This window comes from Hypanus sabinus, chromosome 7 (genome assembly GCF_030144855.1).
Source record: "Hypanus sabinus isolate sHypSab1 chromosome 7, sHypSab1.hap1, whole genome shotgun sequence".
Taxonomy (NCBI): domain Eukaryota; kingdom Metazoa; phylum Chordata; class Chondrichthyes; order Myliobatiformes; family Dasyatidae; genus Hypanus; species Hypanus sabinus.
This window is the reverse complement of record NC_082712.1, coordinates 154,386,660-154,403,435: the sequence shown is the minus strand read 5'-3', so window position 1 is coordinate 154,403,435 and position 16,776 is coordinate 154,386,660. Positions and strand designations below refer to the sequence as shown.

The 16,776-nt window shown below is 38.9% G+C and overlaps 1 protein-coding gene and 1 pseudogene across 1 annotated transcript in view; one reads left to right on the top strand and one right to left on the bottom strand.

Moving 5' to 3' along the window:
* Window positions 1–341: 341 nt before the first annotated feature.
* On the top strand, window positions 342–5,414 carry LOC132397560 (craniofacial development protein 2-like; annotated as a pseudogene).
* A 6,293-nt stretch (window positions 5,415–11,707) lies between these two features.
* hsd17b12a (hydroxysteroid (17-beta) dehydrogenase 12a) overlaps window positions 11,708–16,776 on the bottom strand; it is a 162,239-nt gene continuing 157,170 nt past the window's right edge. The window contains exon 11 of the mRNA XM_059975973.1: window positions 11,708–13,208. Within this exon, the coding sequence (XP_059831956.1) occupies window positions 13,095–13,208 (114 nt within the window). The 3' untranslated portion in view covers window positions 11,708–13,094. The remainder of the gene's footprint in view (window positions 13,209–16,776) is intronic.

Here is a 16,776-nt window from a genome sequence, read left to right as displayed (position 1 = left end):
ATTCCACCAAGCCGATGTGCAGGTCGGATCAACAGTTGCTGGAACATCTGGTTGAAGTTATTGCCATACAAGGGGGGGTCACACCAGTTACTGAAAGCAAAGGTTTACATACTTTTTCCAACAAATACATGTAATGTTGGATCACTTCTCTCAACAAAAAATGAACAAGTACAATGATTTTGTGTTATTTATTTATTTATAAAGGTTCTCTTTATGTAGTCATAGGACTTGCGTGAAGATCTGATCACATTTTAGGTCATGTTTATGGAGAAACAGAGAAAATTCTACAGGGTTCACAAACTTCCCAGCACCACTGTAAGTCACAAGAGAAGACTGAAGCCATGTTACAGGCACCCAAACCAGAAAATCTGTCACAGCTCAGGTCATACTTGGACCTTGCAAACTGCTACCACGTGTTTCTCCCAAATCTTGGTATGGTGCTGCACCCATTGAATACACTGTTTGCAGACAGGAGCAAAGTGGGAATGGTCAGAAAGGTGTGAAAAAGCATTCAAGGAAACAAAGAGACTAATAGCATCAGATGAACTGTTAACCCATTTTGACCCATCTCTGCATCAGATGGGCATGTGATGTGGCTCTTTATAGCATTGCAGCCATTTTGTAACACAATATGCAAGATGGATCTGAACATCTGATTGCATTTGCTGTAAGATCACTGACAAGCGCAGAATGCAACTACACACAGATTGAACGAGAGGCGCTTAGTCTAGTATGGAGAGTAAAGAAGTTCCACCACTACCTGCATGGACAAAGGTTTACTCTAGTGACAGACCACCAGCTTTCTGTGCCCATTTTCAATCTCAGGAGGGGAACCTCAGTGATGTCTGCTACCCAGTTGCAATGTTGAGCAGTTTTCCTAGGAGCCCACTCTTATGACATAGAGTTCAAGAGCACCAAACAACACATCAACGCTAACGGCTTGTCACATCTTCCGCTGTCAACAACTGAAGAAGAGAAGTCTTCATTCTGTGACCCAGCAGAGGTGTTCCCAACAGCATTGGTGGATCAGCTGCCAATAACAAATTCTGAAATATGAAGGGAAACAAGGAATGACCCAACATTTGTCAAAAGTCTATGACATCACCACGCAAGGACGTCCAGCTCATGGTGATCCCGTTTCCAGAGTTCACATTGAGACATGGATGTTCTGCTGAAGAACACACCTGGTTCGTCTGCACCCAACAAGACCGCTCAGTTATGATTATGTCACTGACAACAACGTGACATCTGCAATAAAGAAAGTTGCCTTTGACATGACAGCTGCCAAACCTGATGCCACTCCACAGGTCCAGAGACACTATCCTGGAAGAAACAGAGCGCCACATGGAAGTCTGAATCTTTAGTATAGTGAAGCTAGTTATCTCTGAGCCCTGAGGCCTCTCTTGGTCAGAGATGACCGTGGATATTGCATCCTAGATTTCTACATAAGCAAGCCTGGACAGTATAATATGGAGAACAGGCTGTTGCCCATGTAGCAAGGTCCCCCTCTCCACGTATCTGATGAACCCAAAGGAACGGCAGAGGCCGACACAGTTTGGTACCAGCTGCATTGCAGGAGTTGCCAGTCACCATTGAACTCTTGGACCCCAGATCCTGGTTTTTCCTTCAGGGTTTAATCCCAACGCCCTCCCCATGAGTGGATACAGCCACAAGGCAGTGAGATTAGCATCTTTCTTCTCCTAGATGAGCTGCCAACCACAGCTGATAAACCCCATCTGCCCAAAAGTTAGATATGAACTGTTATTTAAAAAAAATCAAACAAACACTGCTATTGTGAAAGCCTGTTTACTTGAACAAAGTCTGTTAAAGGGAAATTGGATGTTTTATGTTACATAAATCTAAAGGGAAAGGAAGTGTAAGGTACAGATCTAGTTCTTTTAGGGCAAAGACTCCCCTTAGCACTGATAACTTACGCATGTGCATTGACTTGTTGCTCTCTCTGTGTGTCTTTATTTAGTAGATATGTAGTTGTGCAGATACAATAGTGTGAGAGTGAGATAAAAATGGAAGAGCAAGGAGAAGGGAAGAATGGATATATAGAAGGGGACAAGAGAATACAGTTTGGGGAAGAAAGAAGAAAAAAAGGAAGTGAGGGACAGGCAAAGGGAGAGTTGAGAGCTCAAAGTAAATTTATTATCGAAGTACATATATGTCACTATATGCAACCCTGAGATTTGTTTTCTTGCGGGCATACTCAGTAAATTTAACAGACATAAAAGAATCAATGAAAGACTGCACCCAACAAGACAAACAAACAACCTGCAAAAGACAACAGACTGCAAATACAAATGAAAAGTACACATTGAATGTTGAGAACATGTAATGAGGAGTCCTTGAAAGTGAGTCCGTAGGTTATGGTAATAGTCAGTGATGGGGGCAAGTGAAGTTATCCCCAGTAGTTCAAGAGCCTGATGGTTGAGGGGTAATAACTGATCCTGAATCTGGTGGTGAGGGTCCTCAGGCTCCTGTACCTTCTTCCCGATAGCAATGAGAAGAGAGCATGGCCCGGGTGGTGGGAATTCTTGAAGATGAATACTGCTTTCTTGGGATAGCATTCAGTGTAGATGTGCTCAATGGTGGGGAGGGCTTTACCCATGATGGACTGGGCCATATCCACTATTACTTGTCAGATTTTCTGTTCAAGGGCATTGGTGTTTCCATACCAGGCTGTGATGCAATATAATTTCCATCTCACACATCTACAGAAGTTCGTCAAAATTTTAGATGTCATGCCAAATCTTAACAAAACTTCTGAGGAAATAACGGTGCCATACTTTCTTTGTACTTTGTAGTTACTTGCTTGGCCCAGGACTGATTTTCTGAAATGGTAACATGAGAGATAGAAAGGTTAAGTTAGGGAAGAGGATACAAAAAATTTAAGAATGTGAGTAGGCTCTTTGAGTCTACTCTGCAATTCATCAAGATTATTCCCTGAATATCCAGGAATCTATTAAAGTATCTTGAACTGATTAACTAAGCCTATATAGCTTCTTGTGGTAAAGAAACCCCAAAACTCACCATGCTATGGATGAATAAATTTCATCTCATCTCAATCCTAAGAGCAACTCCTTTATTCTAAACTTTTCAGCCAGAGAAACTTTTTACCAGTTTGATATGAATGTTCAGGTTACAGTAACATCTCTTCTAAATTTCTGAACTCCAAAGAATAGGGCCTAATTACCTCTGGTCTGGTTAAGCTAACAACCATGAAATCAGTCAAGTGCAATCTCATCAAAGTCTTAGTTAATTGCATTGTGATATCATTACTTCTGTAATCAACCTTCTTGTAATAAAGACAAACATACGTGCTCTGCTATACCTTTTAGTGACTTGTACAAGGACAGCTGGAGAAAGCAATCTCACAGATGTTGCCTGACCTGCTGAGTAATTCCAGTACCTTTCTAGTCTTCCAGTCATTTAAAAAAAAACTTACATCTTCCATATCGATAATTTTCCATTTTTCCAGTGGGTTTCAAATGTGCTTGGAAAATTAAACATTTTTACATTACAACACATTCATTCTCCAGATGCTGCCTGGTCTTGTGGTGAATACCTGACATCCAATATTTTCTTCCATGCACTTTGCTGCTGGGCCCTATTCCAAGCAATCTGTCAAATGTTTGCAAACTTCCGAACATTCAACATTTGAAAACTCTTAAATGAAATCACCTGGAAAAAGAAACTTATAAAAACATTATGTGAACACTGCTGTTAATATGCAATGTACTTCTCGTCAGAGCCACACCACATGGTGTGCAACAGCAGAGCTTGGCTAACCAATTTGGCACAGCCAGTCATGGATACTGCTGAAAGTACCAGCATTTGAGGTAAAACATAACAAAATCGGGGTCAGTATTTCTTTTTATTTGCTTTATCTTCAAATGATTAGTACTTGGGAAGAAGCTAGTAATTTTTTTAAAAAAATGTTATGATTATTTAATAACTTCTGCATTGGAATTACAAGAAACCTCAGCCTTTAGTATAACATTAATTTAGTACATGTAAAATTGTCTTGAGGAGATTGAAATACTCAAATTTGGTCTGGTGTTCAAAATCACTCTGTTCCCTACTTCCACACAGTGGGATTGTTTATCCAGATTCTGCTCCTTTGAATAGACCTAAATATTAAATCATTTTCTCAATGGTTGAAGCAGTTTCTGTGGTTTTCATTCTGCTATTGAATCTATATGTGGTCAACTTTTCAGTTTTGATGACAGACAACACAGCAAACCCTATACTTCCAGAGCTTGGAGTGCTCAGGAACTCTGCGGAGCGCCCAGACCCTGGCCTAGTCAGGTAGTATGAAGATGCAACCTCAAACCCCACGGGGAAGGTTGAGTCCGACAAGGGGGACGAGTGAACTACACCTCTTTTGCGCTGTTAGGTAAAAACAATCATCTCAACCTTCAATGCAAACACCATCCGCCTCTTGCCTTGATGTACAGAGTTGGCATCACAGGTAAGCAGGTCCAAGATTTCCATCCTGGGGATCCAAGAACACTGTCATGTAGACCCATTCGAAGAGTTAAGGTTCACAGAGGTAGAGGGGATGCACCTCATCACCTTGTCCACATGGAGAGAGCTGGCGACAACGTCAGCACAAGGCGCAGTTGGGCTGATGTTGAACCGCAAGGCAAAGAAAGCACTGAGGGGTGTATTCTCAGTCAGTGACAGAATCCTTACTGCGGAATTCGACGGAAACCCAGCGACCTCTGTCATCTGTTACTCCCTGCACAATTGCAGCGAGGAGAAGGAAGTGGAGATCTTCTACAGTAAACTTCACGAGGCTGTCACTTCAACACCAGCATATAACTTCCTGGCTGTGCTCAGCGATTTTAATGCCCAGGTTGGACTGGAAGATGTTCCATACTCATACCACGACTTTACCAATAGAAATGGACAATACCTAGTTGATTTCATCCAGGAGCACAGTCTCATTGCCACAACAGACAATTCAAGAAGCGAGCTGGTAAACGGTGGACATACTAAAACAGTGTCTTCCTCAACAGGAAACATCTCGACTACATCCTCGTAAGAACAAAATGGCGTAATTGTGTGATCAACACAGAAGCCTACAGCACCTTCAACTCGGTCAGTTCTGACCACAGAGCAGTGTCAATGCAAGTGAGACTGAGCCTGTGGCAACCCAAAGCCACAGGTCCCAAGGAGAAGATAGACTGGAAGGCATGGAAGGCATTCTCTTCACAACCTATTCTTCAAGCCCAGTGCACTGTGAAAGTGAGAAATCACTTTGGCCCACTGCAGAGGGAGGAGGAAAAGACTGCCATCAACAGCTCATAGATGCACACACAGATGCAACAAAGAGTCTGCCTACTGTGAACTGAATCAAAGAAAGCCGTATCTCAAAACATTCTGACGTCATCGCAGCAAGAAGTGTGGTCAATGCTTGTCATGCTGAACTTAGGAGCGAAACAGAAGAGCTAGGAGACAAGTTCGAGACAGCAAAGAAGAATTTCTTTGCCACCTACAACCAGCTGAAGGAAGAGGAACTAGCTGACAGGATTAGAGGGGTAGAGGCTGCTAATGACAAGCAGCATGGAGAAGCATGGTGCCTAGTCAATGAGATCAGTTGACAGAAGAAGTCCCCATCAGGTCAAGTAAGTAGTAAAACAGCAGAGGACCGTGTCCAGACATGGTTTACCCACTTCAAGAACCTTCAGGGAAGCCCTCCAACGATCACGGAAGAAGAAGAGGACATACCCACGATACTAACGCGTCGACATTGATGACGGCCCATTCAACATTGAGGAACTGAAGAAGGCCAAATATGCACTCAAACAGGGCAGGAGCGCTGGACCAGATGGGATACCACCAGATGTCCTGAAGAACTGCGACCTGGACGACATCTTGCTGGACATATGTAATACGGCACTGATGAAAGGCGACAAACCAGAACAGTGGTCATTCTCAAACATTATCCCTGTCCCTAAGTCTGGATTCCTCAAGAAGACATAACTACCACGGTATCAGCTGGACCTGCACCTTAGCAAAGCTATACAATCGGATGATCTTGAACAGGATTCGCACTGCCATTGACTCTAAGCTAGGACTCAATCAGAATGGTTTTCGGCAGAAGCGCACAACAGGAATGCAAATACTTGCTCTCTGTAGAATCATCGAGGAAGTCAAGAAGAACAACTTACCAGCCATGCTTACTTTCATCAATTTTCGCAAAGCTTTTAACTCCATTCACCGAGGTAAAACGCTGAAGATCCTGAAAGCTTACGGAGTGCCAGACCATCTACTGAGAGTAATAGAGTCCAGTTATACCGAGACCATGGTGAAAGTTGTATCACCAGATGGAAAAACAGCAGTGTTCAAGCTCCTAGCTGGTGTTCTGCAAGGAGACACTCTGGCACGCTACATCCTTATAATTGTCCTTGATTACACTCTATGTCAAGCTACCAAAGATCATGACAAGCTTAGTTTTACCATAAAACCAGGATGAACCAAAAGGGTCAGACCAGTTACGCTCACAGATCTTGATTTTGCAGATGACATAGTCCTGCTCTCTGACCAGATGGAGGAAGCACAGCAGCTACTGACAAAAGTGGAAATTGAGTGCAATAAAGTTGGACTTCACCTAAAAAGACAGAGTATATGGTGTTTAACTGCAATAAAGGTACTCTCAAGACCATAAAGAATGATACCAATAAGAAAGTCTTGTACCTCGGGTCAAGAATGATGAGTTCAGAGAAGGACATAAAGATATGGAAGGCGCTGGCATGGAGGAATGAATGACACGAGGGAAATTTGGAGGTCAAACCTAACCAGGGCTCAAAAAGAGGATCTTCACAGCAGAGTCTATTCTCACGTACAGATGCAAGACGTGTACACTCACCAAGACCATGCGAGAGTCACTAGATGGTTGCTATACATGAATGCTCCGGATGGCTCTTGACGTGAGTTGGCAACAGCACCTGACGAATGTAGAGCTTTTTGACGACCTACCAGTGCTCACTACTAAAATCAAGGCTAGAAGACTGCAACTAGCGGGGCATTGTCTACGCCACCCTGAGCTACCTGCCAGCCTAGTCATCACATGGGAGCTCAAGCATGGGAGGATGAACCCTGGGCGCCCTCCCAAGACTACGGTCAACACACTCCTAGAAGATAGTGGTGCAGCTAATGTAGATGAACTGAACACATGGATGAGGGAGGAGGAGAAGTGGAAAGTCCGTCATCGTGCCCAACACTGGCCCCCTAGGCCTGAGTCGATGTTGTAGTAGTTTCAGTTTTGTAATCTCAAATGTTGTGCAATTAAAGAATTTTAGTTTTACATATGTACAAAGAAAGGTTTGATCACCAAAGGTAAATTAAAAATGCAGCCCACTTCAGCTCATTACTATATAAAAAAAGCTGGTAGAATTAATGAAAAAGATATCCACTTTGATTCCAAAGGTTTCAAGAGATGCATTGGAGATGGTGGTATATTGCTTTGCCACCCTTCAGAATTTCATGGATTCTCAAAGAGAATCTATGGACTCATCCACTTTCACGGACTCTCTACAACTCCTGTTCTCAGTACTATTAACTTTTCTTATTTTTTTCCCATATATTTGCACAGTTTGTCTTCTTTTACACATTGGTTGCTCGCCAGTCTTTGGGTGTAGTTTTTCATTGTTTCTATTGTAGTTCTTTGTTCTACTGTGAATATCTACAGGAAAATTAAATCTCAAGTTGGTATATGGTAACATATTCATACCTTGTTAATAAATTCTCTTTTGAGTTCCCACAGATTGGAAGCAGTAAATATATACCTATTATTTGGAAAAAATAGAAGGAAAACAGGTATCTAAGAGACTTCTGAGATCTGTCAGATTTGACCATGGATATTCACATCCTAGTTGTCGAGATACACAAACAGTACAATATGGAGAGCAAGCTGCTGCCCATGTAGCAAGCACTCCCTCTCCACACATCTGATCAATACAGTTTGGTACCAGAAGCATTGCAGGAGTTGCCAGTCAGCATTGAACTCAATTTTTGAATGCATTTAGGGACTCCAGCTCTAGATTTTTCCCTCTGGGTTTACTCCCGAAGCCTTCCCCATGAGTGGGTACAGCTGCAAGGCATGGAGGTTTGAGATCAGAGTTTTCCTTCTCCTAGGTGAACAAGGCAACACAAGGCAACTGATTTTAAGGTGCCAGTAACCTGTCTTTGCCTCTTCTTCTGTCAGCAGAAACAGTTCTGATGATCTTAGCAGCTAAGCCATACATGAAGGCCAGAAGCTGGAACTGGTTGTCAGAGGCTATTTGAGATGCATGCCATTGGGAGCATTTAATAGGTAGTGGGAGCTTGTCCTCATTACTAACCCCATCCATGACAACCTCAAGAAAACAAGCTCCTAAGGTCTACCTAAGAGACTAGCTAGCCGAAAATTAGTAAGGCTATAATCAATCGATAGATGGATCAATGTCATTGATTGAGAGTTTAGAGAAATGAGGCATATGAAACAAGCTTAGGTAGACATGTTGGTCAGCATTAACGAGTTGGCTTGTTTCCATTCTGTATGACTCCATTGGTAAGGAATAAACAAAGTGACTTAAAAAATAACAGTAAGTAACAATGGATTTAGTGAAAGAGAAATGGTGTCTAATAAACTTGAATGTTTTGAGATTGCAATTGGCATTACTGTGACTCAGTTGATCCACTGTATTGACCTTTCATAAGGCTTCTAATAAGATGATACACAAGATTATTAAATAAAGACCAGTCTGTAAGGTACTGTCATAAATTGAGGACTGATTAATTGTTAGAATAAAAAAGGCATTTTTGGATTCAGTAGCTGTGGTGATTATTTTTGAGGTCCAGTTGTTCTTAATTCATAGAAATTACTTGGTTGGGGGATCACGTGTAATAACATACAAAATTGATTATACTTTGGTGGGCTGCAATATGATTTGTAAGGAAGATGCAGAAGGGCAGGGGAGGGGGAAGGGGGAAGTTATAGAGTAGATGTGTGAATGGGCAAAATAAAAGGGCAGAAGGAATAACATTTTAAAAATGAGTTCTTTGCCTTTTTTTATAATGATGATAGAATAAAATGTGTTGATGTGCAGTGGGTCTCCTCGTTCTTGAATCAAAGAATATACGGTATCATTTCAGATACTGATCAAGACTTATAACAATGCACTGTCATGATATCCATCAAGTGAAACGTAAAACACATTGAGGAATCTTGACAGTGTGGGTGGAGAGGAAGTTGCCTGTTAGGTGAAAATGCAGAAAATTCAAGGCAGCTGGAGGCAAAAGTTTCTCAAGTGCCAATGTAGAGTTCAAATATTTTAAAGTCACCTGATAAATGAGGGATTGAAATGCAAACTGGGGCATTTGAGTTTGTCTACGACATGAGAAAACAAAAGCTGTTGCATTTTCAAACCTAAGAGTGGGATTTGATCTGGCAGAAGTAGAATCAGGTTTAGCATTACCGACAGATGTTGTGAAATTTGTTGTTTTGAAGCAGTACATAATTACTATATACAATGTAAAAATAAAGTGAAAAAACAGCAAACTTGTGAGGTAGAATTCATAGATGTTTCAACTCCAAAGTCTTTAAAAACTACATTTAGGAAGACCACATGACTAAAATTGGTGTCCCTTTGCAAGCTTAGATGTTTGCAGTCAAACGCAGCTGTGATATAGGAGTGCTTTGCTCAGCTGCAGAAGTCAATTTTTAATTTAGTATCAACAAATTTAATCAGAAACTTGTACTCCAAGAGCAGGGTTTAGAAAACACTGTCACTGCAAAGAGACAATGCAAGCATATTATCTTGAATATATGAATATAGCTGGCAGATCTTGCATTTGCGCACAAACAACCAGCTTCAGAAAAATGGTTCAACTGGCACGTAATAACAAGGCATCTGCCTCCAATGTATTTGTTGTTGTGGAGTAGTCAGTATAATTTCAATTATGCCATGATGCTACAATTGCAGTCAGGACCACAATTGAATCTGTTTGTTTCAATGCTGCACAACCAGACATGATCTTCAATGACATTGCTGAACTCATCAATTCTACAGTGGCCATTGTAAAAGTGAATAAACTTACACCAACAATACACAACAGAAACACGTTAAAGGCCTTGTGCTTATCCAATTAAAAAGCTTATGGACTACATAACAGCATGCTTTTAATTATAGCAGGGGTAAATTGAGGACATATCCCAAAGGATACCTTAAGGAAAATTAGTCCAGCTTTCCTAAGTTAAGGAATACCAGTTTTATTTCCTATTAAATGATTCACAGAAACATAAAAATAGTGTTTCACAAATAAGATGCTTTATTGTGTTATTTGCACAGATTAACCTGAAACAGTTCTCATTGATGAAAACAAACAAGTTCTGCAATGTTAGTTATAGCTGAATTGACAAAATTTATCTCATCTATTTTGCACACTTTGGACATAAAGACAACCCTGCATTTATTCAGCTCACCAAATCTGCAATACAACCCAAATTGAACACAAACTTATATTTAATCAGTTCAGCACCATTGCATCGGTATTGCATGTTTAGAAACATCCAGAACTTAACACCACCAGAATTTATTTTACACAGATTAGGAAGAATATCATAATGGCCCACATAAATACATGTGTTCCATTTCAGGATTACTTTGAGCAAATCTAAAACCAGGTTAACAGTTGTATATAAACCAATAATTTTGTTCATGCTTGCAATTAGTAGCAACATAGTTTTATATTTCAGAACCACATATCCAGCAATGTATTAGGTTGAAAGCCAGTTTGCAAAAAATAAATGCCATAATGTAAACCAGATTTTTGAGTATTTTAGTCACTAGATTACAAAACTCAGAAGTTTCTGTTGTGTATTAGATATTAAATGGAAATCACATTCAGAATTTGAAGACATTTACAGACATGGATGAAGAACTCCATAAATGTTTCATTATTATTCATATGCTCACACCTTGGCTGACATAAGAATTACAGAACTGCTATTTGTATTTTTTTTGGGAAGACCAGGGGTAAGAAATCTTTCAACATGATAATTTGATGATGATAAAAATTCTTCCAGAATTTGGGATAAGCGCAATTATTCAGAGAAGTCACTGGTAAACCATGGAAACTAAGTTATTAATGACATGTTGTAATTCCACAGAGAAGTAGGTTCAACTCAGTGATTCAGGTCAACGTGATGGATTTAACTATATACGAATATAACTTTGAAAAACATCTGTGAACAAAGAACCTCTCCCCTTTCCAATGGCACTTGCATTTATCAACCTTTATGTTCACAAAATCAGATACTAATACTTCAATAACAGGAAAAAAGATGTGAACCAATATTTATACACAAAATACAAGAAATCTATAATTTGTTTTACGCAATTTAAACTCAAAATTTTTGCTATACTGTATGTCAATTATCAATGTTCGAAATTTGGATGAATCAAGACATGGATTAAAAAATAGATTTAAAAATGCCTTGACTACAGCTTTTTATTTAAATTAGCAAAAAAATACAATATAAATACCTGCTATTTGAGTTCAAATTTCAAATTCTATTCTGAGTAGGAACTTTGTGGAAACTGGTAACACTGAGTAAAAACTGGACGTCAGTTTCTCCTAAGTATAAAGTAATCAAATACTTTTGGAAAACTAAGTGAAATGGTCAAGACAAATATTTATAGGACAGACAAATATTTATAGGACAGCCAAATGACATAAATCAAGAACTGGAGTGTCACCTAATTCAAAAGCTTTTTTGCACCAAATCCAAGAACTATTCAATAGCATTCATTGAGAAAAGTAATCTGAAATCATCGTTCAGATTGAGCATGAAAAATTCTTGTATAATTTTCTATGTAACTAATAGCATTAACTTTGATTCTGCAAGTATCAGAAATGCAGCCAGATGTGATCAGTGAAAAGTTACTGCCAGGAAAGTCAACTGCAACCAAGTAAAATAAATATTTTTCAAATCCTTTTCAATCTACATTTTGATCAATGGCAATATTCAACCACAAACAGGAGAAAATCTGCACACGCTTAGGACACCAACCTCTATTAGTTGCAAAATCTGGCAAAACACAAATTTATCACAAGCTCATTATCACCTAATATTGTTATCCAACTATAATTTAAGGTCTTATTTGAAAACATTTATGCTAGGGAAGTTCTTTAAGTGTCAATGGTATTTATCTTTAAATTACTTAAGATATTTTTATGGTTTCACTATGTAAACAGACACATGCGTCAATTAAGGAAAAATTTAAATGTTTTGTGCGATAACAGGATAATAATTCTGCTAATAATAATTCTGATAATAATCAGGACATACCAGATGTGACTATGATACCTGTTTTATACACACTTTAAAATAAATGGAAAAGAATTATGTGAATTATGTTTCCAGTGTATACCACGAGTGCACAAGAATGGTCCCAACATTATACAAAATTTAAGTACTTTTGAGTTATTAAAATGTGTACACTTCGGAAAGTAACAATTGCATTGCAAATGAACAAATTTATCTGGATAAATCATGCTTAGTTTCCTAAAACCATTTATCCAAAATCTCTTAATTTCAGAGATAATGTTTATATTGAATAATTTTCTACACTAAATCAGAGAGATGCATCAGAGCATTTTCTTCAGACATCATTATTATATCTTTCTATGCCTCTGTCATTGATGCAGATGGTACTGGTACCAGGATTGTACTGGTCAAAAGTTTTTTTTCTTTTAAATAGGTGCTGTTTTTGGCAACAGCCGTGCAATTTGGTGAAAATTATTTCCTCTACACAATGCCAGCAGAATTAAATTTTGTGGATAACACTTAGTTTACCTGTGTAATTTTATTGAACAGCAGACTTTTCTGCTGGGTCTTTACAAAACTAAATGCAAAGAAAATGCAAAGGCATAAGAAAATTTTTTGAAAAGTATAAGTTTTTTAAAATCTCCCAATTTAGTCCTTAGAGCTGTTTCACCAAGTTGTACTTTAAGCCAATATTTTTTTTTGTCATGCTTCACATTAAAAAAGATCACAATTTCCTTGGAATTCTTGATCAACTTGGAAATTCTGATCATTCCCCTTTTTCTTTCAGCTTCTTAAGTGAACGAGCACGGATACTCTTGTTGATCTTCAAGCTCATCTTCATGGATAGAAAAATTGGAAGCACGGATGTAATAATCCAAGCCTGGGAAAAATTTAAAATATTATTTAGTTTATTCTGTTTTGAAACAATAAAAAGGTTTGATAAAGAAAGGTTTAGCATGAAATAAATCCAAATTTTATAACAGAACATTTGACATGTGTAATAGCTGATGTAGACCCTGATTTTGAAATTAAATTTAAACTCCGATGTTGCTCATGGAAGTTTGTCTTCTGGGACAGAATATAAAAAAGACATTGCATTGGCAAGTGACATATTGGCAAGTACCTTTTGCAATTATTTTAGTGTTACAAAATATCAAATATATAAAGTATATAAAGGAAAAGTTGCAGATCCTTTTTTGTAAAGCCTTGTAGATGGTTGAAATATGAAATTTATAGACCTAGTAGAGAGGAATATGAGTGACCATAAGGTTAAAGACCATGCTGGAGTACAAATACTGGATTGGCTAAATGGCCACTACATTTGTAAGGAAGTATTTGACCTACTGGTTCTAACTATGTTAGTATATTGACAATTTTCACAAAAAAGCAGGAAATTGACTTGGGATGAAAGGAACTATGAGAGATAACAAAAAACAAAGGAAATGAAGTTTATAAACTTTCATTTTTTTGTCTGCATTCATTTTAGAAAGCTAATTTCATAGCACTAAGATGACAAGCCAGTGTTACTTAACTCCAGAGAAATGACATTTTAAGAGTACTTTGAACTAATAAAAAACACAACGTGAACACAGCAAGCATTTTAGACAATGTCTTCACTGGCCAATGGTTTTGGAAATGTCCCCATATACAGAAAAGTCAAACTTCCCACAAGCAGTTCAGAGCATAGTGGGGACATCTAGTGGACAAAGGCATCCTGTGGTACTACTTGAAGAGCAGGCCATTTTAAAATCTTCTAGCATCTGACTCTCAGATTAAAACTTCAAATGGATTTGTTCAGCAATATAAAAACATGGATGCCATAATTCTTAAATCAAATCACAACTCAGATCAACCAGCATCATGCTACACAGAACTTTTCATGAGAACTAGTAAAAGGTAGAGACAAACAAATTGAGTTGAAGAAATTAGGTGAGGAAGAAAGGAACAAAGTGGCAGGAGCTGCATCTGTGCAGTTGCACATGAAGGCTATTCACATTGACTGGAGAGTGAACCAGAGCACAGGGAAAAAAATGTCTGCTTAATGATTGATTTTCTTTGTGGCATCCAAAAGTGTAACATATTAAATATAGTCTATGTGGATTTTAAACATCCTACGTGACAGCGTGGTCAGAGAAGTAAAGCCCAAGAGATGTAAATAAAAATAACAGGTTTGTCTAAAAATTAGCTCAGTGTGAGAAGGGAAAATGTAAATCAAATAAACTTCAGTGTATACAGTGAGGTTTCAAATCTCACCAATAGTTCCTTGTTTTTTAAGATACATGTTAACTGTCACTTAAAGAGAAAAACCATGTCCTTTTCCAGCTCACTCTTGTTAATCCAGACTAATGTGGTTAACATTTAATTGCTCTTAGAACATGAACTACTGACAGGCAAACAGGTATTAAATGGTGGCCTAATCAGCAAATCCTGTGCATAAATCATGTTGTCCCCTTCAAGATATAACAATACTAATACTAACTGTTTTATTTCCCACTGTCCAGGAGTTCTAACATATTCTAGGTAAAACAGTGACTTGTATATCTTTCCAATAAGAATATTGCCCAGTTACAAACCATCTCCTCTGTACTTAGGGAAAACAAGAAGCAAATTGCATGTAGGCTTTGTGTAATACTCCTGAAAGATCTATAAGACAGATCCAGAGATTTCAAATAAACTTTCAGTTTAAATTCTCCATCCCATTTGGTCTCTTATGGTGATAAAATGAAGAACTCAATAGAAGTTTGAGGAACATAACCTTTTATTTTGATTAAGCACACTACAATCTTTGGGCTTCTATCAGCTACTACAAATAAGCCAGTCCCATTAAACATTCTCTGGGCCAGGGGCTCCCAACCTTTCTTATCCCTGCTCTAGACCTATCTTATCCTGGAAACTACACACTTCTGCCTTGCATTATCATCCCTATTGTCACAGGCTATTCCATTATAATAATTCCCTTACATATACATGGAAATATTTCAATCCTACCACACTAGCCGAGATATTTAAAGTAATAACTAAATATTGAATCAGTAACTGTGAACATCAAAACTAAAAGATGATCGTATAACTCATCTCCTTCATTAGGGTCCTTGCAGAAAGATATTTGACATTCTTACCTGGTAAGGACTATAAGCTGCTCCAGACCCTCACCACTGTGTTCACTTAATAGCACTGATTTGGCCTAGCAGGCAACTCATTCAACAGGTAGTAACTGATGAACAGTACCTTGCTGGGTTTGTCAGCAACACTCACATCCTGCTACTGCAATAATGGTTGCACAAACTTTTCTGAACTTAGAGTGTACATTTGTCGCAATTTAAAGCTGTTTACCTTTAACATTTTTCAATTCTCGTTAAGGTCACTGACCTTAACTGACATGCAAGGCTTTCCCTTGCATGCTGCCTGGTATGTCTGAACAAAGGTGCTGTGCAGGATCACTGTGCTGAAGCTGTGGTATTCTTTGCCACAGGCAGCTGTGGAGGCCAAGTCTTTATGTATATTTGAGGCAGAGGTTGATAGATTCTTGATTGGTCAAGGCATGAAGGGATATGGGGAGAAGGCAGGAGATTGGGGCTCAGAGGAAAATTGGATCAGCCACAATGAAATGGTGAAGTAGACTCGATAGGCCAAATGGCCTAGTTAGAAACACAGAAAGTAGGTGGAGTAGGCCATTCAGCCCTTCGAGCCTGCACCGCTATTCAGTATGATCATGGTTGATCATCCAACTCAGAACCTTGTACCTGCTCAGAACCATACCCCCGATCCCTTTAGCCACAAGGGCCATATCTAACTTCCTCTTAAATATAGCCAATGGACCAGCCTCAACTGTTTCCTGTGGCAGAGAATTCCATAGATTCACCACTCTCTGTGTGAAGAAGTTTTTCCTCATCTCGGTCCTAAAAGGCTTCCCCTTTATCCTTAAACTGTGACCCCTCGTTCTGGACTTCCCCAACATCGGAAACAATCTTCCTGCATCTATCCTGTCCAATCCCTTTAGAATTTTATACGTTTCAATAAGATTCCCCCTCAATCTTCTAAATTCTAGTGAGTATAAGCCTAGTCGATCCAGTCTTTCTTCATATGAAAGTCCTGCCATCCCAGGAATCAATCTGGTGAACCTTCTTTGTACTCCCTCTATGGCAAGAATGTCTTTCCTCAGATTAGGGGACCAAAACTGCACACAATACTCTAGGTGCGGTCTCACCAAGGCCTTGTACAACTGCAGTAGAACCTCCCTGCTCCTGTACTCAAATCCTTTTGCTATGAATGCCAACATACCATTTGCCTTTTTCACTGCCTGCTGTACCTGCAATGACTGGTGTACAATCACACCCAGGTCTCGTTGCAACTCCCCTTTTCCTAATCGGCCACTGTTCAGATAATAATCTGTTTTCCTGTTCTTGCAACCAAAGTGGATAACCTCACATTTATCCACATTAAATTGC